The sequence below is a fragment of the Papio anubis genome, chromosome 20 (assembly GCF_008728515.1).
Source record: "Papio anubis isolate 15944 chromosome 20, Panubis1.0, whole genome shotgun sequence".
In the NCBI taxonomy this organism is placed as follows: Eukaryota; Metazoa; Chordata; class Mammalia; order Primates; family Cercopithecidae; genus Papio; species Papio anubis.
Genome location: NC_044995.1, coordinates 2101229 through 2127164, shown reverse-complemented (window position 1 = coordinate 2127164; position 25936 = coordinate 2101229). Strand labels below are relative to the sequence as shown.

Below are 25936 nucleotides of genomic sequence, written 5' to 3'. Positions count from 1 at the left end.
CGGTGGCACATGCCTGTAATCCCAGCTACTTGGGAGGCTGAGGCACGAGAATCACTTGAACCCAGGGGTGGAGGCTGTAGTGAGCCGAGATCATGCCTCTGCACGCCAGCCTGGGCGACAGAGCAAGACTCCATCTCAAAAAATAATAAATAAAATAAAATAATCAATAATTGTTCACATTCACCCAGCACTCATCCACCATAGCACAAGACCACAGCCTTACTTTTTACACATTTGCTTATTTTTTGTTGTGTGCGGTTTTTTTTTTGTTTTGTTTTGAGACTGAGTCTCGTTCTGTCGCCCAGGCTGGAGTGCAGTGGCGTGTCTCTGGTCACTGCAACCTCCGCCTCCCGGGTTCACGTGATTCTCCTGCCTCAGCCTCCCAAGTAGCTGGCATTACAGGCACATGACATCATGCCCAGCTAATTTTTGTATTTTTTGTAGACATGGGGTTTCACCATGTTGGCCAGGCTGGTCTCCAACTCCTGACCTAAGGTGATCCACCCGCCCCAGTCTCCAAAAGTGCTGGGATTATAGGCATGAGCCACTGCGCCTGGCCACATTCACTTGTTTTTCTAGAACTATTATGCAGGGATTGGAGCTTTTCCAAAGCAGCCATGCCTGAAGTTTACTTGTCATTGGACCTGAGCGTGACAAGGCATGCACTTTGCAAAAATCAATGGTAGAGTTTTTCAGTCACAGACGTGCCTGTGCCAGAAAAAATTTCATACAAACCAGCACAGGCAGCAATCCACCTTCCAAAACAAGGACGCTTTGTATAACGCACAAATATTTGTCCAGAAATGGCAAGAAACGCTTCCAAGAACTGCAGAAAAATCTGGTTAATTTAGCAATATAGGTGAATGTAATTTGGGGTAATGTAACTTTTTAAATTTTGTGTTTAAGTATAATGTTGTTGCTTTAATGTAAAGAAGCACAAAGAAACTAAAGAATGACCTACTATGTCTCCTGTCCACATCAGCATTCTAAAATAGAATGTGTTACCAAGTGTGAGGGTTACAGATGGGGACATAATACAGTCCTTCCCTCCATTCCCCTCAGTTCCCCACCTCAGAAGCAACCTGTTTTCCATTTGTTGTTTTTCCTTCCATAGAAAGGAAAAAGATTGATACATATACTACCATATATAATAATATAATGTTTTTCATTGATAAAAGGGTGCCCAATCATATGTGCCCCAGTGCACCTTGGTACTTTTCACTTCATAAAATAATAAAATATTTCTCTCTCTCTCTCTCTCTCTCTCTCTCTCTCTCGACAGGGTCTCCATCTGTTGCTCTGCAGTGGTGTGATCATATCTTACTGCAGCTTCAAACTCCTGGGCTCAAGCAATTCTCCCATTTCAGCCCCCTAAGTAGCTGGAAATACAGGCATGTGCTCAGCCTAAATCTCCCTTCCCCTTCCCCTCCCCTCTCCTGCCCTCCCCTTCTCTTTCTTTTTTTCTTTCTCTCTTCTTTTATTCTTCCCTCTGTCTTTTTCTCTATCCTTCCTTCCCTTCCTCCCCGCCTCCCTTTCTTTCTTTCTCTTTCTTTCTTTCTTTCTTTCTTTCTTTCTTTCTTTCTTTCTTTCTTTCTCTTTCTCTCTCTCTCTCTCTCTCTCTCTCTCTCTCTCTCTCTCTCTCTCTCCCCTTCCTTCCTTCCTTCCTTCTTTCTTTCTTTTAAATGACAGAGTCTTACCCTGTCACCCAGGCAGTGGCATGAACATGGCTCACTACAGCCTCAACCTCCCTGGGCTCAAGCAATCCTCCCACCTCTGCCTCCTGAGTAGCTAGGACTACAGGTGTGCACCACCACACCCAGCTAATTTTTACTTTTTGTAGAGACAGGATCTTACTATGTTGCTCAGGCTGGTTTCCAGCTCCTGGGCTCAAGTGATCCACCTGCCTCAGCATCCCAAAGAGCTGGGATTACAGGTGTGGGTGACAGAGCGAGACCCTGTCTCTAAAACAAAAAAAAAACCTAACCAAACACCCCACCAAGCATGAAATAAGGATGGGCATATAGATGAGTGCAATGGAGTTGATAGTCTAGAAAACAATCATGTGATACCATTTTCCACATTGCTGGCAAAAGTTCTAAGCTTTGTATAAAACCCTGTTCCAGGCCGGGTGCAGTGGCTCAGGCCTGTAATCCCAGCGCTTTGGGAGCCGGAGGTGGGCGGATCACGAGGTCAAGAGTTTGACACCAGCCTGGCCGACATAGTGAAACCCCATCTCTACTAAAAAATACAAAAATTAGCCGGGCTTGGTGGCACATGCCTGTAATCCCAGCTACTCTGGAGGCTGAGGCAGGACAATGGCGTGAACCCAGGAGGCGGAGCTTGCAGTGAGCCAAGATCGCGCCACTGCACTGCAGCCTGGGTGACAGAGCAAGACTCCGTCTCAGAAACAACAACAACAACAAAAACTGTTCTGATGAGGGTGTGGTGAAACAATCTCACGCACTATTACTGGGAATGTGAACTGGTTTATGGGCAATTTGGCAGTAGCGGTGAATTTTTTTTTTTTTTTTTGAGACAGAGTCTTGCTCTATCACCCGGTTGGATTGCACTGGCATGATCTTGGCTCACTGCAAGCTCCGCCTCCCAGGTTCATGCCATTCTCCTGCCTCAGCCTCCCAAGTAGCTGGGACTACAGGCACCCACCATCACGTTTGGCTAATTTTTTATATTTTTAGTAAGACAGGCTTTCACCATGTTGGTCAGGATGGTCTCGATCTCCTGACCTCGTGATCCACCCACCTCGGCCTCCCAAAGTGCTGGGATTACAGGTGTGGGCCACTGCGCCCGGCCAGCTGTGAAATATTTTAAACGACTTTTGATTTTGATCCCTGGCATCCTGCTACTAGCAGTTTTCTCTAACGATATGCTCTCAGATGTATGCCGTGGTGCATGTTTGAGAAACATGGACAGTGAGTGTTTGTAAGAGTGAAAAATGAAAACCATCTAAGGGTTTGGAGCCTCCATCAGTATAGAGCTGGTTAAACAGATTGTGCTACAACCATAGGAAGATGAAACTCTCTAGAGACGATAAAAAGAGATTTGGTTGGAGGCCGGGCGCGGTGGCTCACGCCTGTCATCCCAGCACTTTGGGAGGCCGAGGCGGGCGAATCACTGAGGTTGGGAGTTTGAGACCAGCCTGACCAACATGGAGAAACCCTGTCTCTATTAAAAATACAAAACTTAGCCGGGCATGGTGGTATATGCCTGTAATCCCAGCTACTTGGGAGGCTGAGGTAGGAGAATAGCTTGAACCCGGGAGACAGAGGTTGTGATGAACTGAGATTGGGTCATTGCCCTGCAGCCTGGGCAACAAGAGTGAAACTCCATCTCAAGAAAAAGAAGTTAACTCAGGATGGTTGTGTGTGCCTGTACTCCCAGCTACTAGGGAGGCTGAGGTAGGAAGATCACTTGAGTCCAGGAGGTCGAGGCTGCAGTGAGCCATGATCATGCCACTGCACTCCAGCCTGGGCAATACAGCAAGACCCTGTCTCCAAAATACAAAAATTCTTCTGCTTCCAAAATTATAAGTAAACTCGTTCCTATTTTTCTTTAAATGATTATTGATTTCATTTTTCACATTTACATATTTGATTCATCTGGAAGGTATCTGAGGACTCAAAGAAGGATCTAGGGAAACCAACTTTATTCTTTTTGTTCTGTCCAAATGGCTAGCCAGTTTTCAGAGCATTAGCTAAGTTTAGAAAATCTCTTTTCTCTCCTGCTGATTTAGAATAAATAGCACCATGGCTGGTCATAGTCTAAGTTCTCAGATGTATGAAGCTCTATTTCTGGATTCATGATTCTGTCCCACCGTTTTGTTGGCCTAGTTCCTCAACACAAGTAAACTACAGTGACATCGCATCCTCACAATCCATTCCTTGATCTATCAGTGGGGCTAATCTGCCGACATGAATTTTCATTTTCCGGAATATTCTGGCCATTAACAGAGGGTAGTCGATTTTTATTTTTTATTTTGTTTGTTTGTTTGAGACAGGGTCTCATTCTGCCGCCTAGGCTAGAGTGCAGTGGCAGGATCATAGCTGACTGTAACCTTGAACTCCTGGGCTCAAGCGAGCCTCCCACCTTAGACTCCCTAGTAGCTGGGATTACAGGCGTGTGCCACCATGATTTTGAATGCAGTAATTTGCTTTATAATGTCAGGATGTGGTTTGGTGAAACCAATCCAGATGCTTGTAAGTCAAGGATGAAAAACTTGGGTCACCTGGCATCACCAATATTCCCTAAGAGCTGAACACTTTCCCTCATAAATGTCAGGGTCACGGGATGCAACAGGAAAACCTTCTCCAATGACTCTTCTGGGGTGGCTTGTTGCGCCCTCCCTCTGGACCACGCGGCCCCTAAAAGTCAGTCCCAGACCTTGAGCTCAGTGTAATGTCTAGATTCATGCTAGAGCCGTGAATCAAAGGCTCAATTTTATGAGAACGAATGTGTGGGGCTTGAATTTTAAACACAGAGACAGGCTAGGCTGCAAACCGTCTTACACCACAGCCTGCTGATCAGAAGTGTAAATGAGACACACAGGGAGGGCAGGAGCACATTTATTACAAGATCCATAATCACACACAAGAAGTGTTAAACTGGGCCCATCGGTGACTGGCTTTGGTGTGCAGCATTGCTATAGCTTTGGCTCAGTGCACAGGATTGTATAGATGAAAATAAAATAGCCACCCCATTGCTTTTTATTTTATTATTTTTTTAATTAATTAATTAATTTGAGACAGAGTTTCATTCTTGTCGCCCAGGATAGAGTGCAATGGTACCATCTCAGCTCACTGCAACCTCCACCTCCTGGGTTTAAACCATTTTCCTGCCTCAGCCTCCCAAGTAGCTAGCATTACAGGTGTGCGCCACCGTGCCTGGCTAATTTTTCTATTTTTAGTAGAGATGGGGTTTCACCATGTTGGCCAGGCTGGTCTTGAACTCCTGACCTCAGGTGATCTGCCCACCTTGACCTCCCAAAGTGCTGGGATTACAGGTGTGAGCCACCATGCCCGGCCATTTTATTATTACTTTTTTAATAGAGATGGGGGTCTCGCCATGTTGACCAGGCTGATCATGAACTCCTGGGCTCAAGCGATCCTCCCACCTCGGCCTCCATAAGTGCTGGGATTACAGGAACCACTATACCCAGCCCAGTTACTTTTTTTTTTTTGAGACGGAGTCTTGCTGTGTCGCCCAGGCTGGAGTGCAGTGGCCAGATCTTAGCTCACTGTAAGCTCCGCCTCCCGGGTTTATGCCATTCTCCTGCCTCAGCCTCCCGAGTAGCTGGGACTACAGGCACCTGCCACCTCGCCCGGCTAGTGTTTTTTTTTTTGTTTTTTTTTTTTCGTATTTTTTAGTAGAGATGGGGTTTCACCATGTTAGCCAGGATGGTCTTGATCTCCTGACCTCGTGATCTACCCGTCTTGGCCTCCCAAAGTGCTGGGATTACAGGCTTTAGCCACTGCGCCTGGCCCCCAGTTACTTTTTAAAAATAGTTTCCATTCAAGTATAATTTGCATGCGGCGAAATGCGCGTATTTAAAGTATATGTACAATTTGATGATTTTTGACAGAAATTCATTTTGACACCTGTGCAACCACCAACCCAGACACAGAACCTTCCACCACTCCAAAAAGTTCCTTCTCAAAGTCCTTCTCCTTACTGAGACAACCGCTGTTCTAATTTTTGCCACCATGAATTAGTTTTTCCTATTCTAGAACTTCTTAGAAATGAAATCATACAGTATGTGGGCATCTTTTGCTCCTGGCTTCTTCCCCTTAGCATAAAGCCTTTGAGGTCCATCAATATTGGTGGGTTTTTGTTTGTTTGTTTGTTTGTTTGTTTTGGTTTTGGAGTTTAATTTGTGGCATATATTCCCAATCCCAATGATCAATAATGTCTGTATATCATTTATATTAGTACACAGATTCAGTGGTGGCTGTTTCGTGTGGTCTCTGAATTGTGCCTTTATATAGTGTAGGTTATGTCCTATTTGGCTCGGTAAACTTACACAGAAAACAAGAGGTGTTAATTGCACACAGAGGCCTCCTTGTTGTATGGTTAGTACATCTAGAATGATGTGGTGGTGAGCACTGCTAAAACCAGATAATTAGCTTCTGCCTGGAGATTATGTAAGGAATCTAGAGTTGTATATTTGGACTGGACTCTGTTAGTCTGGAACTCTTTCTTTTACTGCCTACTTTTTTTTTGAGATGGAGTCTCACTCTGTCACCCAGGCTAGAGTACAATGGTGTGATCCTGGCTCACTGCAACCTCCGCCTCCTGGGTTCAAACGATTCTCCTCCCTCAGCCTCCCCAGTAGCTGGGATTACAGGCACCTGCCATCATGCCCGGATCATTTTTGTATTTTTTGTAGAGAGGGGGTTTCACCATGTTGGTCAGGCTGGTCTCAAACTCCTGACCTCAGATGATCCACCCACCTCGACCTCCCGGAGTGTTGGGATTACAGGCATGAGCCACGGCGCCCAGCCACATCAATATTGTATCAGTACTGCATTCCTGTTTATTGTTGGGTAAGGGTCCACTGAAGGGTTGCACTGATGCAGGATGGGCAAGCCCCCAAATTGAGGCTTAGTCCAGGAGGGTTCTTGGCTTCACCCTTGAAATAATTCAAGGGCAAGCTGGTGGTGGTAGCAACTTTTCTTGAGGCTGCGGTGCACACCCACAGCAGAGGGACTGCCCCTTGCAAAGCAGGGCTACCCCATAGGCAGTGTGCCCAGAGGAGCAGCTCAGAGGCAGTGCTGCTGTCATATTTATACATACTTTTAATTATATGCAAATTAAGGGGTGGTTTCTGCAGAAATTTCCAGGAAAAAGGTGGCAACTTCAGGGTTGTCAAGAGCATTGCCATGGAAAGGGGCATAACGTCCAGGTGTTACCATGGCAACGGTAAACTGGCATGGTACAGTGGTGGCCGTGTCTTCTAGAAAGCTGCTTCCACCCCAGACCTGTTTTAGCTTAGACAATTTGGTCCCGTGTCTAAGCCCTGCCTCTAGAGACGAGTCCCACCTCCTACCACAGTACCACTCCTAGTTATATACAAGAGAAATCTATGCCCACACAAAAACTGGTACACCCATGTTCATGGTGGTATTATTCAAAATAGTCAAAAAGTGGAGGCAACCCAAACGTGCGTCAACCAATGAATGGATATATAAAATGTGGTACAACATTTGGACTGCTTCCATATTTAGGCTATTATGAATAAGTATGCTATTATGAACATTTGTGTACATATCTTTGGCGGATATATATTTTCATTTATCTTAGGCAAATACTTAGGAGTGGAATGGCTGGGTCATATGATAAGGGTATATATCTAACTTTTTTGTTTTTTTGAGACAGAGTCTCACTTTGTCACCCAGGCTCAAGTGCAGTGGTGTGATCGCGGCTCACCACAACCTCCACCTCCCAGGTTCCAGTGATTCTCCAGCCTCAGCCTCTGAAGTAGCTGGGATTACAGGAGCCCGCCACAATGACCACCTAATTTTTTGTATTTTTTTTTAGTAGAGACGGGGTTTCACTGTGTTGGCCAGGATGGTCTCGCTCTCCTGACCTCGTGATCCGCCCGCCTTGGCCTCCCAAAGTGCTGGGAGAGAAACACTAAGTCTTACCCTGAGCACTCAGATGATGCCTCATGTCATGTTGCCAAGCTGAGACCTGCCACGCATTCTCTTGCTATTATGTGGCCATCAGGCCTGAACAAGAGCCAGGACCCAAGGGGTTTGCAAGAGTCACGCCTGAGTTTAATTAAGTGGGACAGATGTGCTCTTTAGAACCAGGACACCTGGGAGCAATTTTAAAGGTGCAGACATGCCCTGCCTGTGATGAACTTCAGCACAGTCCCCTAATCCTCTTAATTGTTCATACCATCACAAAAAGTGCAAATCTAAAAACAGAGATGAACTGAAAAAATTATTGCATTATCGTTAATCTGACCACAGTGGCTAATGTTGCTTGAATAATGCATTTGGGTGCTTTTAAAAGTCTGCAGTCAGCCTGGGCAACATGGCAAAACCCTGTTCCTACCAAAAAATACAAAAATGAGCTGGGCATGGCGGTTTGCAACTGTAGTCCCAGCTACATGCAGAGTGGCTGATATGAGAGGATGGCTTGAGCCTGGAACGTCAAGGCTACCGTGAACCAAGATTGCGCCACTGCACTTCAGCCTGGGTGACAGAGCGAAGAGATCCTGTCTCATTAAAAAAAAAAAAAAAAAAAAAAAAAGTCTGCGATGTTTTATTTTTTAATGTGAGAAAATATTAAAAAGTACATTGGCCGGGTGCAGTGGCTCAGGCCTATAATCCCAGCACTTTGGGAGGCCTAGGCAAGGCAGATCACGAGGTCAGGAGATCGAGACCATCCTGGCTAACACAGTGAAACCCCGTCTCTACTAAAAATACAAAAAAAAAAAAAAAATTAGCCAGGCATGGTGGCAGGTGCCTGTAGTCTCAGCTACTCGGGAGGCTGAGGCAGGAGAATCACTTGAACCTGGGAGGCGGAGGTTGCAGTGAGCTGAGATCGGGCCACTGCACTACAGCCTGGGCAAAAACAACAAAACTCCCTAAAAAACAAAAACAAAAACAAAGCAAACAAACAAACAAAAACCACTATGCTGAGGAAAAGAAGCCAGACACCAAAAAAACCATATGCTATATGACTCTACTTATATGCAGTCCTGGGACAGACACACTGAGCTTTGGCTGGAAAAATCATTACAGGGCTCACCTCTGACAGCTGGAGCGGGGACCGACTGGGAAGGGGCACATGGAGGCTTTCTAGGATGATGATATTGTTCTGTATCTTGTTGCAGGCATGGGTTACACAGGTACCTGTCTATGTCCAAACTCATCAGACTGTTCACTTAAGATCTGTCCATTTCACTGTATGTAAATGTTTTATTTTACCTAAAAAATGAAAATGTAAAAAAAAGGAATAAATGAATAAGTAAATCAACACAAACCAGGTCTTTCTCCTTGGCAGCTCTGCTCACCCCAAATGGGTGACTTTTTCTTGGGCCTCCAGGGCCTGCCGGGTCCAGCCACAGTCACCTCCCCACTAGGTTCCCAGCTGCCACCTCACCCTCTGCAGTCTGTTCCCCACCAGGCTTCCAGAGGGAGACTGGAACCAACCTATGTAGGATCATGACGCTGTGCTCAACACCCTCCCACAGCTGCCATCTCTCAAATTAAAGCCAGAATACGTCCTGGCTGCACCTGTGGGGCCTTGCACACCAGCCTGCAAAGCCCCCGGCCTCTGCTCCTCACCTCCTCCTTGCTTTCTTCTTTTATTTATTTTTTTTGGAGATGGAGTCTTGCTCTGTTGCCCAGGCTGGAGTGCAGCGGCGCAATCTCAGCTCACTGCAGTCTCAACCTCTTGGGTTCAAGCGATTCTCCGGCCTCAGCCTCCCAAGTAGCTGGGACCACAGGCACGCACCATCACACCTGGCTAATTATTTTGTATTTTTAGTAGAGATGGGGTTTTACCATGTTGGCCAGGCTGGTCGTGAACTCCTGACCTCAGGTGATCTGCACGCCTCGGCCTCCCAAAGTGCTGGGATTACAGGCATGAGCCACCGTGCCTGGCCTTACTCATTTTCTCAAACAGATGAGAGCCTCCCTCCATGATGACTGCTCCCTCTGCCCAGGAGGCTGTCCTTGGCCAACTGCTTGTTTCACCCCTCACCCGCTTCAGGTCTGTTCAGACATGGAGATCCCAGAGAGGCTCCCCCAACCTCTGTGGGCGACAGCCAGCTGCTCCTGCACACTCACCTTGCCTGCCTCTCTTCCTGCTTTATTTTTCACGGCAGAGCTCTCCGGCCCCTCCGCCTGTATCTACATAAGGTCTGTCCTCACTTGAACGTCAGGTTCCAGACCAGGACTTGGTCTTGCTCCTGGCTGTCATACAGCAGATTCTCAATGAACCTTGCTTGAATGACAGCATGGGCGACCAGGACACTTTGCTCTCCAGCCCTGCTGGTTGCATCCACAGCTCTCCATCTCCCTGCAAACACTCCGGGCCAGCCTCTCCCCAGACACACCCCTGAACAGAACACCTCCACCCGGGGCGATGAGGTTTCCTTGAAGACAGCTTTCATGTGCCCCAACCTTGGATTCCCCCCATTTTTAGGGCACGTAGGCCTTTCATACTTTACTAACAGCCCGGGTGTAACCAGTGAGTGACTATTATTGTGGGAGGTACTTACATATCTTGGCCAAACAGGGCTTTTCCCATTGTGGGGTGTGGGGGCACCCAATAAATAAACCATCCAGATGCTTCTGAGTACACAGCAGTTCCTAACGAGCCACCTGTCCTCAAATCCCAGCTTCCCTTTTGATCTCTTTCGCATCTTTCCTCACAATCTCCATTCACTTTCACAAAACCTCAACCTGGACCCTGAAGGACACTTCCCTTTCCCCAAGCCTGAATTATTCCACCTGAAGCTCTCCAACCTGTATTATTATTATTATTATTATTATTTTTTTTTTTTTTTTTTTTTTTTTGAGACGGAGTCTTGCTCTGTCGCCCAGGCTGGAGTGCCGTGGCCGGATCTCAGCTCACTGCAAGCTCCGCCTCCCAGGTTCACGCCATTCTCCCGCCTCAGCCTCCCGAGTAGCTGGGACTACAGGCGCCCGCCACTTCGCCCGGCTAGTTTTTTGTATTTTTTAGTGGAGACGGGGTTTCACCGTGTTAGCCAGGATGGTCTCGATCTCCTGACCTCGTGATCCACCCGTCTCGGCCTCCCAAAGTGCTGGGATTACAGGCTTGAGCCACCGCGCCCGGCCCAACCTGTATTATTAATAGAATTCTTGGCTGGGCGCAGTGGCTCATGCCTGTAATCCCAGCACTTTGGGAGGCTGAGGCAGGTGGATCACAAGGTTAAGAGACCGAGACCATCCTGGCCAACATGGTGAAACCCCATCTCTACTAAAAAAAAATACAAAATTATTAGCTGGGTGTGGTGGCACACACCTGTAGTCCCAGCTACTTGGGAGGCTGAGGCAGGAGAATCGCTTGAACCTGGGAGGCAGAGGTTGCAGTGAGCCGAGATCATGCCATTATACTCCAGCCTGGCGAGAGCTAGACTCCATCTCAATTTAAAAAAAAACGAATTCTCAGGAGAAACTGTTTAAGATGGAGATTCCCAGGTACAACCCCCAAGAGATCCTGAATCAGCAGGTGGGAACACGAAATGGTACCTTGAACAAATTCCAAGCAACTGACGTAGTGGCCACCCTGGTTCAGGAGTTCTTGGAGAGGGGCAGGGAGAGCCAGAAGAAAACTAAATTTTTAGCGAAAAGACCTCAGCTTCTGGCCTGGCGCGGTGGCTCACGCCTGTAATTCCAACAGTTTGGGAGGCCGAGGCGGGCAGATCACTTGAGCCCAGGAGGTAGAGGCTGCAGTGAGCTGAGATCGTGCCACTGACCTCTTGGCTTCTGTGTGAGGGAATAGGAGGGGAGCGAAAGGTTTTCATCTTCCAGCTGTTTATAAAAATATAAACTGGCACTTTGAGGTAATTTGCATCACCCAATACCTCTTCTAGAAACCCCAAGATCTGTGGGACGTCCTTCCACATCGGTGGAAAGCCATTCGCAAAGAGGACAAACGGTTTCTCCTCTCGTGGATCATTAACAGTTCTCAAAGCTTGAATCCGTATCTGATAACCAGTCATGTCTGGCTGGGGGCACTGTTTGAAGGGGGAACCCTTTCCTCAAATTTAATAGTCCATGCAATCCCCACCTACAAAAGAGAAAACTTAACAGGACACAATTTGCTAAACTTTATTTTATACATACACGTTTACATTTACTAGTCATGGTGTCAGCCTGTTAACACAATGAAGCCGTAATGGACCCGTTTTGAAATTAGAAGTTGGACAGTTGCAGGCTTTGGTCTCTTCAAGAGTGCAGTTCACCCCTGGGTTTCGTTTGGCACACACCCCAGGAGTACCTCGATGCACACAGCTGCGTAGCTGCTCTCTTTTCTCTTGTATTTTTCAGTCAGACTCATTCAGGATTTTGAAATGAATCACCACGAGAAATGTGTTTTAAAGCTGAATCACTGAGAACATCTAACAACTGTTCACATTCTTTAGCACAAAAACTGAAGTCGGAAAAGATGCCCTGAAAACTTGCAAGGGCTAATACTCTATGATAGAATATTACTACTGTTCACCATGTTAACACGTTTACTTGCTACCATACAACTGAAGCATCACGGCAGAACAAGAGCATGTGAATGACGAAAGGAAACTTGCTTTCAGGGCGTCAGATTATAGGACATGCACAGGACTGAATTTCTTCCACTTCTAACCTCGCTTATCAGTCGCATTTACAAGAAACTCAATTTTAAGCCAAGAGATGCCAGAAATAACTAACTCAAGATGTGTACAAAAACAAGTTAGCCTATAAACACAAGGTAATATTCTGATAGTCTTCACTGTGACTGGTTTGCTTTCCAACATATCTGAGTAGTCACTTTTGAGTTTTTTAAACACGTGAAAAAAATAAATTCAGATTACATCTTTGTGGACATCTAGGATACAGTCTGGAAACCATTAACTCAGGAACCCTGCCCTCTCCCCTACACATGGGCACGCAACCACACACACACACACACACACACACACAAAAATAATGACACGTGGTGGTCTGGTCTAATATAGTGTGTCTAAATTCAGAGGGCAGACATTAACAGCCTCGATCTCTGATCTCTTGACCTGGTTTTGGTTGTTTGTTTGAGACAGAGTCTCACTCTGCCACCAGGCTGGAGTGCTGTGGCGCAATCTCGGCTCACTGCAACCTCCGCCTCCCGGATTCAAACAATTCTTCTGCCTCAGCCTCCTGAGTAGCTGAGATTACAGGCGCATGCCACCACGCCCGGCTACTTTTTGTATTTTTAGTAGACGTGGGGTTTCACCATGTTGGTCAGGCTGGTCTCAAACTCCTGACCTTGTGATCCACCCACCTCAGCCTCCCGAAGTGCTGGGATTACAGGCGTGAGCCACCACGCCCAGCCAACAGCCAAGTTTTAAAATATTCTTTCCCCTCTTACTTATATATAACGTGAGTAATGACCTTCTGCTACAAAGATGGTGACAGTTTGGTGCAAAGATGGTGACAGTTTGGTAGATGGATGGAATTACAGCTGAGGACCCAGGAATACCTGCATCCTTCCCTACAATCACCCCGCTTCCCCACAGGATTCCTGAGAGGGCTCATCCCAAATGGGAATCAAAGTGCCATTTTTACTAACAGACTCTAAAACTCAAAGACTTCAAGGTCTAAGCAGACATTCTTTTTCTCTAAAACTAACTCTTGGGACCTCCTGGCTAGATAACTGGCGGATGGAAGCTGGAGACTGAAGGGGCAATGAAGCCAGGTTTGCAGTGAAGGTCCTGGCTTAACTTACCCCGCTGGTTACACGAGAGAAAGGCGGGAGGGAGAATACGGCAGGGCCACCCAGCTCTTCCAAACGCCAAGGCCTGCAGAGGTCGCTGACCATTCCGAGTAGGGAGCGAGGCATGGAGGAGAAAGGCTGAACATGGATGAGTGTAACAGTGACCCTGCTCATGCATAAGGGGAATGAATGTTCTAGAATTTTCCCAATCTTCTTACCAACTCTCTTGACTCCGAAGGGAAGGTGAGTAGAGGAGGTGGTGAAATGGCAGGCCTTGTAGAGAAAAGGGCATAGAGGTCTACCACCCTTCCCCAACTCCCTCCCACCCAAGACCTCACCTATCGTTTACCTCAGAGCCAGATCTCTATCAACAGGGTCCCTAAGAGAGTCCAAAGTCTTATTTTATTCAGTGACAAGAGAAAACTTGGTTGACTTGGAACTTCTTCCTTGTTCTTTCAACTCCTCAGTACTGGTGGTCTCCCGGATCAAACCTTTCTGGATTCTGCAAATAAATGAGAGAACAGCTCAAGAAGGAAAGCAGAGAGGTGTCATTAGGAAATGCATTACTTCCAAGAAACTTCTGGGTCCCTGAACATTTCTATTCCCCATCCAGGCCTCTAGAAAATTCCACCCTTAAAGCCACATACCCTGCAAACACCATAACTCCAAAGGATTTTTTTTTTTTTTTTTTTTTTTGGGACAGGGTCTCTCTCTATCGCCCAGGCTCGGGTGCAGTGGTGTGATGTTGGCTCCCTGCAACCTCCACTTCCCAGGTTCGAGCAATTCTCACGCCTCAGCCTCCCCAGCAGCTGGAATTACAGGTGCCCATCACCATGCCCAGCTAATGTTTGTATTTTTAGTAGAGATGGGGTTTCACCATGTTGGCCAGGCTAGTCTCGAACTCCTGACAACAGATGATCTGCCCACGTTGGCCTCCCAAATCATTAAATTCTTTTTTTTTCTTTTTTGGAGACAGAGTCTCACTCTGTCACCCAGACTAGAGGGCAGTGGCACAATCTAGGCTCACTGCAACCTCCGCCTCCTGGGTTCTAGAGATGCTCCTGCCTCAGCCTCCCCAGTAGCTGGGATTACAGGCGTATGCCACCATGCCCAACTAATTTTTTGTATTTTTAGTAGAGATGGGGTTTCACCATGTTGGCCAGGCTGGTCTTGAACTCCTGACCTCAGGCGATCTGCCCACCTTGGCTTCCCAAAGTGCTGGGATTACAGGCGTGAGCCACCAAGCCTGGGCCCAAACCATTAAATTCTCATCAAGGAAGATGGGTCAGATGTAGTGGCAAATGACCACAGTGACACTCATTGATAAACAACCAGTCGGTGGGTTTGCTCTGTCATCTCCTGCCCACCGAATGTTCCCAGCATCAGCCTTCAGGGGCTCCTGGGAGGGCAGTCTGGGCTCTTACCCTCCTCAACTGGTGTGTCATCCGCCTCCCGCCATGCACCAGGGTCCTCCTCATCACCCGCTTGACCCACCACCTCCTCAGGTTCCTCTGCCCCACCTGCCACTCCTAGCTAGTCCTGCCTCATCCACTTGCTGGATGACAGCCCAGTCACTTCTGCTGTCATTCTCACCATTGGTGGCACGCCGAGGAGAGCCTTCTGGCTTGGCCTTCAGATCCCTAGAAGTTGAGGCTGTTGCCTCGGCAGACTGCTGGCCTCGAGGGGCCTTCTGAACTGATGCCTCCCTTCTTGAGCCCGGCCCTTTCTTTGGCATCACCGGCTTCTTCCTGCCATCTTCCGAGTCGACCAAGACGTAAGAGACAGGGCCCAAGCTCACCTTCTTCTTCTTCCTCATGGGGTTCTTGGCGGAGACCCAGGCCATGGCCTTCTTCTTTGGTGGGCTTTCATGGCCACCATCTTGGTCTGACTCAGAGGCGCCTCCTGGGCTCTCGGCTTCTGCCCGGGCATCCTGAGGTGGCTCTCTGGGACCCTTCCAGGCACATTTCGCCATGGGCTTCTTCAAAGCCAACTCCTCCTGCTTCACACAGGGCTTTCTGCTGCCCTTGATCGGCTCTGAGATTGCCATGCTTTCAGCATCACCCGCCTCAGGATCCTCCAAGTCGGCTGTGCTGTTGGAATTGATGCCTTTGGGTTTTTTCCAGGGCACTGCTTCCTGCTTGGGGTTCTTCCTCTGCTTCTTTCTCCTGGAGCGAGTCTTAGCTCCAGCCTTGCGAACCAAAGGTTTGGGAGGGTCATGCTGGTCTTCCGTGGCATTCCAGTTGTTGGGGTTCTCCGTCTTTAAGGCAGAACCCACCTCTGTTGCAAGCCCCGGTTCTTTCTTGACCTTCCTCCCTGCTGCTAAAGCCCAGGCTGTCATCTCCTCGAACTCAGCGGCCTCGTGGGCCCTGGCTTCCTCCCGGCTGCGGATCTCAGCATCCATGCAGAAGATGATCTGTACCACCGCTCCCAGAAGCACCCCCAAAGCTTCTGCCCAGTTCTCTGGCGGCTGATGCTGGTTCTGGGACAGTGTGGGGTGGTTGAGCTGGAGCAGGCGGACCACATCCTCCCAGGTGCGTCCCTCGGCATCCAGGAATTCATTCAGATTTTTTAAAAACTCAGCATCCTGGGTAGGGTCTCTACAGACCACTCTCCAGACACCACCCCTTCCTGGGAATTCACGGGGGATGGTGCTCAGATTCACACCTTCACCAACCTCAATGAGGGCAGCTTTAACATTCTCTTCCCTCACAAAAATTTTGTTGAGCACGCGGTACGGGCCCAGTGGGGAGAGGACCCCATTCAAGGTCTCCTCAATTTCTGCGTGGCCACAGTCCTCTGGGATGCCTGTGACCAACAAGGACCTGTGGATGTCCACTTCCATTCCCCTGCACCAATCCTCCAGAAGGTTCATCGCCATGGTCTTGGACATTTAGCGGCTTTGACCCTACTACGTGTAGTAAAGAGTCTATTAGGTGGGCGTGGGCTGCAGCGGTCCCCAAAAACAGTAATCCTGCAAGGTGAAAAGGGAGCGAGGTCAGGTTTCCAGAAAGATGGCCAAGCTCACAGATCCTAGCTGCCCCCTCCGCGGCTGGCCTGCAGGAGGCCTCGCGCTTTCCCAACACCCTCCTCCCCAACCCAGACCCCGGTGCTCACACGTGTCCCAGAATCTGCAGCAAAAGGCTCTCGGTCCCTCCCCGGGGCCTGACGCTCCGCCTGCCCAGCCCGGACTTACTTGGCAGCCCAGCCTCTGACCGCCCAGCCAGGCCAAGGAGGGGCAGCCGGAATGCAGCTGTTTCCCAGTCGCTGGCTCCGGCTACCCCAGCGCCGCTGTTAGAGGCAAAAAGGACCAAGAAGGCGCCGTCCGCCCCCACTCAGGCCCGGGCGGGTCACGCGGCGTCCAGCCTCGATCCTGTTAGCTGCGCGGAGCCAAGGCTGGCGTCGCAGCGCGCGCCTGCGCACTGGCTCCCGCACCGCCGCTCGGGGGTCTTGGGCTGCGCAGGTGCCGACGTCTCCATGGCAACCGGGCGTGGGTTGCTAGCCCTCAGCCAGGCCTGTGTGCCGCCGCTGCAATTGGGCCTGGGGAGCCGGGTGCAAGAGTGGCCTTTTCAGGTTGCAGAACAAGGGGGTCTGGATACATTCCGGTGGCGCCTCCACGGAGGCCCACTCTTTCCACGCAACTGGCCCTCGAGAACGGGGATTAGGTCGCTGAGAAGCGCTAACATCTATGGGTGCACCCACTGACTCTATTATCCTCTGCTCCACTGTTGGATTCACCCAACGCAACTCTTGGGAGACACTAGAAATCAAGGAAGGAGGAAAACGAGGCTTTAATCTTCTTGGGTTCCTCTAAAGGCGCAGCTCACTGTTGGGCTTTGTGGCCTTCCTCTGTTCTGGCTCCACTAGGTTCTTCTGAGATTTTCAGAGCTGAGAATTTCACTCCCATCTCCCGACCCCTTCATGAGGATAATCACCTCTCTTTTCTTTTCTTTTCTTTTCTTTTTTTTTTTTTTTTTTTGGGCAGATGCAGCTCGCCAGGCTGGGTGCAGTGGCGGATCACAAAGCTCACAGCAAGCTCCGCCTCCCGGGTTTCAGCCGTTCTCACTGCCTCAGCCTCCCGAGTAGCTGGGACTGCAGAGGCAGCCTGCCACCTGCGCCCGGCCCCAGTTTTTTCTGTATTTTTAGAGCCGGAGTCTCTCTGCTAGGCTGGAGTGCAGTGGCGGGATCACCAGCTCACTGCAGCTCAGCCTCCCGGGTTTCCGCCGTTCTCCTTGCCTCAGCCTCGGTGGCTGGTTCACAAGCGCCCATACCTGTGGCTGGTTTTGTTTGAGTAGGGCGGGGTTTCACCGTGTCAGTAGGATGGTCTGGATCTCCACTGACCTGTTGATCCATGCGTCTCGGCCTCCAGAAGTGCTGGGATTACAGGCGGGCTGCGGCGTGACCGTCCGCGTGTTGGCCCAGGATGGTGCCGATCTCCTGACCGTGATCGCCAGTCACCGAGCCTCCCAAGTACTGGGATTACAAGCGAGCCACCGTGCCCGGCCACCTCTTTTTCTTGTTTCCTCAGCGTGATGCAGGGCAGGTTCTTGGCGTCCTCCAGGCAGGGGACAATGCTACAACAAAATGGCTACCCTACAGATAAGTTTTAGTCCAAACTGCAACCATTTTGTGAGCCCCCCACTATTTTGCAGGTCTTTTGTCAAGTGGGGAAATATGAGGTGCAGCTTGGCTTATCCTGCCGAACCACCTGACCACCAGGTGGACAAAGGCCCAACTAAATAAACATCCCGATCGTATTCTGCCGGGAGAAAGTGCAAAGAACACCACATTCCACCAGAACAAGGGCCAGAACCTCCTCAACATGGAACCACCTTATCAATATCCTGCTGGGCAGCAAGCCATACTGCCCAGACCCCTCCAACCCATAACTATAAGTACCCCCAGCCTATAAGCAGGGGTGGGCTCTGGCGCTAGGCTCGTTCCCGACTCCCACAGGTGTCTGCAGTATACCTGGGTTGCTGTTGAGCCTCCTTCTGTGTCTTTCTTTAACCCTCACCTTCCCTCCAAAATCTAACGAGGAGGGCTACCCTCTAGGCAGTGTGCTGAGAATAGCAGCTCAGGGGCAAGGCTGCAGTCACATGTATACCCACTTTTAATGACATGCTAATTAAGGGGTGGGTTTTCAGAATTAGCTAGCAAATTCGCAGTAACTTATGGGTGTTGCCATGGCAATGGTAAACTGTCATGGTGCTGGCGGGCATGTATTATGGAGAAGGGCTTTTGGTGCCTTTTCAAGGTTTTGGTCAGTCTTCAGTGTGGTCCTCAGTGGTGTCCCCTGGGCCTCCTACCTCAACCTTGCTGCCCATGAGCAAGAACTTGGTTAATAGTATATTAAAGCCGGGCGCTGTGGCTCACACATGTAATCCCAACACTTTGGGAGGCTGAGGAGGGCGGATCACTTGAGCTTGGGAGTTTGAGACCAGCCTGGGCAGCATGGCAAAAGCCTGTCTCTACCAAAAACGCAAAAAATTAGCCAGGTGCAGATATTTATTTGAGAGCTTCAGCGTATGAGCAGTGAGTATTCAAAGCGGTGGGACTCCATGTAGCTACCTAGGGAAAGGCTTAGAGAAGGAGGTCACAGACAGTGCCCTGGGAACTCTGTGCTGAAGAAGAGAAGGAGGCAGCGAAGGAGACTGGGAAGGAGTGAACAAGGAGTTGGGAGGTGACCCAGGACAGTGTGGCTGGAGAGTTCGTCCAGAGGGATAGAGGGGTCAGCCATGTTAAATGCTACCAAGAGAAAGAGCAAAATGAAGTCAAAGATGTACTATTCACTTTGGAAAGATGTAGACCATCGGTGACTTGGATAAGAGTTACCATAGAGGGCTGGGCGCGGTGCTCACGCCTGTAATCTCAGCACTTTGGGAGGCCGAGGCGGGCGGTCACGAGGTCAGGAGATCGAGACCATCCTGGCTAACACGGTGAAACCCCCATCTCTACTAAAAATACAAAAAAAATTAGCCGGGTGTGGTGGCGGGTGCCTGTAGCCGCAGCCACTCCGGAGGCTGAGGTAGGAGAATGGCGTGAACCTGGGAGGCGGAGCTTGCGGTGAGCTGAGATGGCGCCACTGCACTCCAGTCTGGGCGACAGAGTGAGACTCAGTCTCAAAAAAAAAAAAAAAAAAGAATTATTCTAGAGAAGTAGTTGGGACCCCCATGGGAATGGGAAGAGGAACCTCTGCATCCAGGACATCTGGGTCCAGGAATGCTAGTAGGAGTGAAGGTAGGAAAACGAAGACAGGCCAGGCATGGTGGCTCACACCTGTAATCCCAGCACTGTGGGAGGCCGAGGCAGGCAGCTCACCTGAGATCAGGGGTTCAAGACCAGCCTGGTCAACATGGAGAAACCCCGTCTCTACTACAAATACAAAAATTAGCTGGGCATGGTGGCGCATGCTTGTAATCCCAGCTACTTGTGAGGCTGAGGCAGGAGAATCACTGGAACCCAGGAGGTGGAGGTTGCGGTGAGCCGAAATTGTGCCATTGCACTCCAGCCTGGGCGACAAGAGTGAAACTCCGTCTCACAAACAAACAAAAAATAAGTACATTATTTTAAAAAAATAAATAAATATAGGTTAAAATAGTGAATTTTATGTTACATATAATTTACTACAAAAGTGAACAAATAATGCGTTACAGAATGGAGAGATGGGGACAAGGTAGGGAGAGAAACGCCTTCAGCTTTGCCTCAAAAGCCAGGTGTCAGCTTCCTGCAGAACCAATACGCCTAACAGTCCTGGCTGCCCCTTGAGGAATGCCACTCAACCCCCGTGCGTGCACACAGAATCAAAGTTCTGGAACTTTCTCTTCGAGGAGAAAAGAAGACATCTCAGTGTGTTTGAAAATTCTGCTAAGTTGTTGTCAGACCAAAAAATCAATCAATCAATCAATCAATAAACGAACCAATAAAAGAAGAAGAAAATCATCAATCTGGATGGGATGAAAAGTAAATTTGTACTAGCAGTGGATTGTAAAACGTCATAACTAAAATGAGATGGAATGGATGTTTGCTGAATCTCAGAGGCTTTTGCTATGTTTCCCAAGTAGTTTTACAAATGCGGGCGCTTGTTTGTGATGCAGGCGCTTGTTTGTGACGCAGGCTGCAGACAAAGTTGCTGCAGTGGAAACTGAGTCACACAGTGGGGTGTTGGAGGAGGAATGTGACCCTCAGGTACAGGGAAATTAGACACTCTCCGTTTTTTCTTATCTCTTTTTCAGTTATTTATTTTGGCATGCAAGGGAATGATAGACATTGAGGTTTGATAAATATTGGATTTTTAAATGCAGTGATCCTCAAAGTGACTACCTCTGGGGAGACGAAGAGGGCAAATCATATGGGAGGTAGGACACAGCCTGTTTAAACAATAATTTTGTTTAAAGATGTGTAAATAAATTTAGTATAGTATTAAGATTTGATAAAGAATGGCAAGGGATACATAAGGGTTAATTACATAAATCTCATTTTTTGTTGTTGTTCTGAGACAGAGTCTCACTCTGTCCCCCAGGCTGGAGTGCAGTGGTGCACTCAGCCTCCACCTTCCGGGTTCAAGCGATTCTCCTACCTCAGCCTCCTGAGTAGCTGGGATTACAGGCACGCACCACCACACCAAGCTAATTTTTGTATTTTTAGTAGAGACGGGGTTTCCCCATGTTGCCCAGGTTGGTCTCAAACTCCTGACCTCAAGTGATCCACCTGCCTCAGCCTCCCAAAGTGCTGGGATTGCAGACATGAGCCACTGAGCCCAGCCAATAATGCTAAAAAAAAAAAAAAGTGTAAATAAATTTAGCATAGTATTATAGTATTAAGATTTGATAAAGAATGGCAGGGGATGCATGAGGGTTAGTTATATAAATATCTTTTTTTTTTTTTTTTGAGACTGTGAGTCTCACTCTGTCACCCAGGCTAGAGTGCAGTGGTGTGGGTAGCCTCTGCCTCCCAGGTTTAAGCAATTCTCCTGCCTCAACTTCTCGAGTAGCTGGGATTACAGGGACCTGTCACCATGCCTGGCTAATTTTTGTACTTTTTTTTTTTTTTGTTTTTTGAGACAGAGTCTCGCTCTGTCGCTCAGGCTGGCATGCAGGGGCATGATCTCGGCTCACTGTAGGTTCTACCTCCGGGGTCCATGCCATTCTCCTGCCTCAGCCTCCCAAGTAACTGGGACTACAGGCGCCCGCCACCACGCCCGGCTAATTTTTTGTATTTTTAGTAGAGACGGGGTTTCACTGTGTTAGCCAGGATGGTCTTGATCTCCTGACCTCGTGATCCACCCGCCTCAGCCTCCCAAAGTGTTGGAATTACAGGCATGAGCCACCGCACCCAGCTTTTTTTCTTCTTGAGACAGGATTGCTCTGCCTCCCAGGCTACAGTGCAGTGGCAGGATCACAGCTCACTGCAGCCTCAACCTCCTGGGCACAAGCGAGCCTCCTGCCTCAGCCTCCTGAGTAGTTGGGACCACAGGCATGTACCACCATGCCCAGCTAATTTTTAAAATTTTTTCATAGGGACAGGGTCTCACTATGTTCAGTAAGATGGTCTCCAACTCCTGGCTCAAGTGATCCTCCTGTCTCAGCCTCCCAAAGTTCTGGAATTACAGGCATGAGCCACTGTGGCCAGTCAATTCTCTATTCTTGACTTTGAGTTTGGAATATTCCACAATTTTTATTTTATTTTATTTTATGAGATGCGGTTTTTTTATTTTATGAGGCTGGAGTGCAGTGGCTCAATCATAGCTCACTGCAGCCTTCATCTCTTGGGGTCAAGCGATCCTCTGAACTCAGCCTTCCAAGTAGCTGGGACTACAAGCATGTACCACCACACCCAGCTAATTTTGTATTTTTAGTAGAGACGGGGTTTCTCCATGTTGGTCAGGCTGGTCTCGAACTCCCGACCTCAGGTGATCCGCCCACCTTGGCCTCCCAAAGTAGTGCTGGGATTACAGATATGAGCCATTACACCTGGCTTCTTTTTTTTTTTTTTTTTTTTTTTTTTTTTTTTTTTGAGACAGAGTCTTGCTCTGTCTCCCAGGCTGGAGTGCAGTGGCACACTGCCTCCCAGGTTCAAGCAATTCTCCTGCCTCAGCCTCTCAAGTAGCTGGGACTGCAGGCGTGCACCACCACACTTGACTAATTTTTGTATTTTTAGTAGAGACGGGGTTTCTCCATGTTGGCCAGGCTGGTCTCAAACTTCTGAGCTCAAGTGATCCTCCTGCCTCAGCCTCCCAAAGTGCTGGGATGACAGGCATGAGCCATTGCACCTGGCCATGTTTTTGTCATTACTTTCAATGGCAAAAACTGCAATTAATTTTGCATTAGCCTAAATATTATAAAGGTATAATTATGTGTGTATATGTGTGTGTGTGTGTGAAGTGGAGTCAGCTGCCTGCCTGCTTTCCCATTAAAGAGCCACCGTGATTGCTAGCTGATTTAAAAATAGTTGAAGCACTCTTAAGAGGAATCATTACAGTGGTTTCCATGACAACATGAGGTGCTGTGGTTTCCAAGGCAACAGGTGGCACTGTGGTTTCCATGACAGAGCATCCCTGCAGCCCCAACCCTCCCCTCCATCTCTTCACTTCCAGTTTAGGGTTCTCCTTCCATCCTCTTCCGCTGTGTTTCACCTTTGGGTTTTTGTTTTGCCCTGCTGTGTATTTTCAATGAGAACCCACAGAGTTTCCATAAACACTGAATCCAAAGAAAGTCCAGGGGGCTCTAGATGTTTCCTCCTGAGTCAGTTGTAACAACCCACCATGGTGGTTCTGTGACCTACCCTGGCTGGCTCTGTCCCATTGGTTCTGTGAGAGCCCCTTCTTGCTCCAGAGTTTCCTTTTTTAAATTATTTTTTTCTTCTCTTTTCTTTTTAATTGAGGCAGAATCTTGCTCTGTCACTCAGGCTGGAGTGCAGTGGTGCGATCTCGGCTGGGATTACAGGTGCATGCCACCACGCCCAGCTAATTTTTGTATTTTTAGCAGAGACGGGGGTTTCACCATGTTGACCAGGCTGGTCTCGAACTCCTGACCTCAGGTGATCCACCCGCCTCGGCCTCCCAAAGTGCTGGGATTGCAGGTGTGAACTACCGCACCTGGCTTTATTTTCCATTATATATACGTGTGTGTGTGTCTCCTAGGTCACAGCAAAATGTATTTCTTGTCATGGATCATGATCAGACATGCATGACAGCCACTGCCATAGGTTAATTACCTAGTCCCCTATGGATGGCTATGCTGGTTGTTTTCTATTTTCTGGTATTTCAAATGAAAAGCTGAAAAGGGCTGGTGGCTGATGCCCTATAAGGCAGCTATGTTGCTTGGATTCAGGTGTGACTTGTTAATTTGTTTGAAAATACAGCCGGGCGCGGTGGCTCACCCCTGGAATCCCAGCACTTTGGGAGGCCGAGGTGGGCGGATCACAAGGTCAGGAGATCGAGACCATCCTGGCTAACACGGTGAAACCCCTACTCTACTAAAAATACAAAAATTAGCCACGCCTGTAGCCCCAGCTACTCGGGAGACTCAGGCAGGAGAATCGCTGGAACCCAGGAGGTGGAGTTTGCAGTGAGCCGAGATCACACCACGGTAGTCCAGCCTGGGCGACAGAGCAAGATTCTGTCTCAAAAAATAAAAATAAAATAAAATAAAAAATGAAATGAAATGAAATGAAATAAAATAAAATAAGCCCGAGACGGGAGGATTGCTTGAGCCCAGGAGTTCAAGGCTGGGCAACATAGGGAGACACTCGCCCTCCCACCAACCCTGTGTCTATTTGTAAGATAAAAAATTAAGAACGGCCGGGTGCAGTGGCTTACGCCTGTGATCCCAGCACTTTGGGGGGCTGAGGTAGGCGGATCACGAGGTCAAGAGATCAAGACCATCTTGGCCAACATGGTGAAACCCAGTCTCTACTAAAAATACAAAAATTAGCTGGGCGTGGTGGCGGGAGCCTGTAGTCCCAGCTACTCAGGAGGCTGAGGAAGGAGAACCGCTTGAACCCAGGAGGTAGAGGTTGCAATGAGCCGAGATCGCGCCACTGCACTCCAGCCTGGGCAACAGAGTGAGATTCTGTCTCCAAAAACAAACAAACAAACAAAGGCCAGTGCTTTTATACCACAATCCTGGCAACTCTATCCTGGGCCATTCTGAGTTTGTTCTCTCTCTCTCTGGAAATAACCAGTAAAACCTTAGGATTATGCCACAGGAGGGGAGATGTGTTCTCATCTGAGCTGGGGGGGGGCGGGGGCGGGTTACAGCCACAGCTGCAGGCCCTGAATTTCTTTCTGACAGAAAAAATACTGGCAGCTGTCTCCATTCTCTGCAGTGAGGGAATAGCATTCCAAGTGAGGAATTGTGGCCAGGAAACCGAGAGGCCCCATGTCCTTTTTCTTTTTTTAATGTATTTTTTCTAAAACACACACACACACACACACACACACACACACACACACACACACAGCTAGAGCAATCCACCAATAGGATTGCATTCATATTCAAACATAATCAAATCTACTGTGTTGAGAAATTCATAGTTGGTTAATAAACAAAACGGAATATTATTTATCCCTGGGGCAGGGAGGGATTTGGAATGGCCAGAGCACGTGAGGGGCTTCTGGGAGGACAATGATTTCTAGATGAGATGACAGTAACGTGGGACTTGCTATGTAATTATTTGCCAAATCATATGTTTGTGTTTAGGGCACATTTCTGGATGCATGTTACGTATTCTAAAATTGTAAAAAATGTTTTTTGAAAAAACACAGCTGCACACTCAGGGTTAGAGCGGTGAAATAAATGTTATCACTGTTTTTTCTAGAATATTCTATGGCTGAAAAGCTGAACCCAGCAGTACAAGTACACGTTTTTAAAAAGACTAATAAACCAAATGCACAGAACACAGTCAGGTGAAGCTTCTCTCATTTGTTACGGAGGTTGGTCGTATTTCTTCCTGGTGCCTGGAAGACGTCACATGGTCAGAACACAGTCTTGGCTGGTGACGATTCCTGATTTTTGTCTGAAATCCTTGGCCAAAGAAAAGAAAGAAAACGAATGAGTCTCTTTATTTTTTTAAAAAAGAAGGTTTGTATCATATTTCTCTAATTCTAAATGTACATTTGTGTTTGACAAAAGTGATAAATATCTGGCCGGGCGCGGTGGCTCAAGCCTGTAATCCCTGCACTTTGGGAGGCCGAGACGGGCGGATCACGAGGTCAGGAGATCGAGACCATCCTGGCTAACACGGTGAAACCCTGTCTCCACTAAAAAAATACAAAAAACTAGCCGGGCGAGGTGGCGGGCGCCTGTAGTTCCGGCTACTCGGGAGGCTGAGGCAGGAGAATGGCGTAAACCCGGGAGGCGGAGCTTGCAGTGAGCTGAGATCTGGCCACTGCACTCCAGCCTGGGCGACAGAGCGAGACTCCGTCTCAAAAAAAAAAAAAAAAAAAAAAAAAAGTGATAAATATCTACTTAAAGAGATAACACAGGAGAAAAAC

The 25936-nt window shown here is 48.4% G+C and overlaps 1 protein-coding gene across 1 annotated transcript; it reads right to left on the bottom strand.

Moving 5' to 3' along the window:
• Positions 1-11809: 11809 nt before the first annotated feature.
• PNMA8A (PNMA family member 8A) lies at positions 11810-16859 on the bottom strand. Its single transcript, XM_003915754.4, has 3 exons — positions 16637-16859; positions 15037-16414; positions 11810-13945 (listed from the first exon to the last, which is right to left on the bottom strand). The coding sequence occupies exons 2-3, from the start codon at positions 16331-16333 to the stop codon at positions 13929-13931; spliced, it is 1314 nt and encodes a 437-aa protein (XP_003915803.3). The 5' UTR covers positions 16334-16414; positions 16637-16859; the 3' UTR covers positions 11810-13928.
• Positions 16860-25936: the final 9077 nt, after the last annotated feature.

Excerpts from the sequence above, each read along its gene's own strand:
- PNMA8A (XM_003915754.4), bottom strand. The coding sequence starts at position 16,333 with ATGTCCAAGACCATGGCGATGAACCTTCTGGAGGATTGGTGCAGGGGA.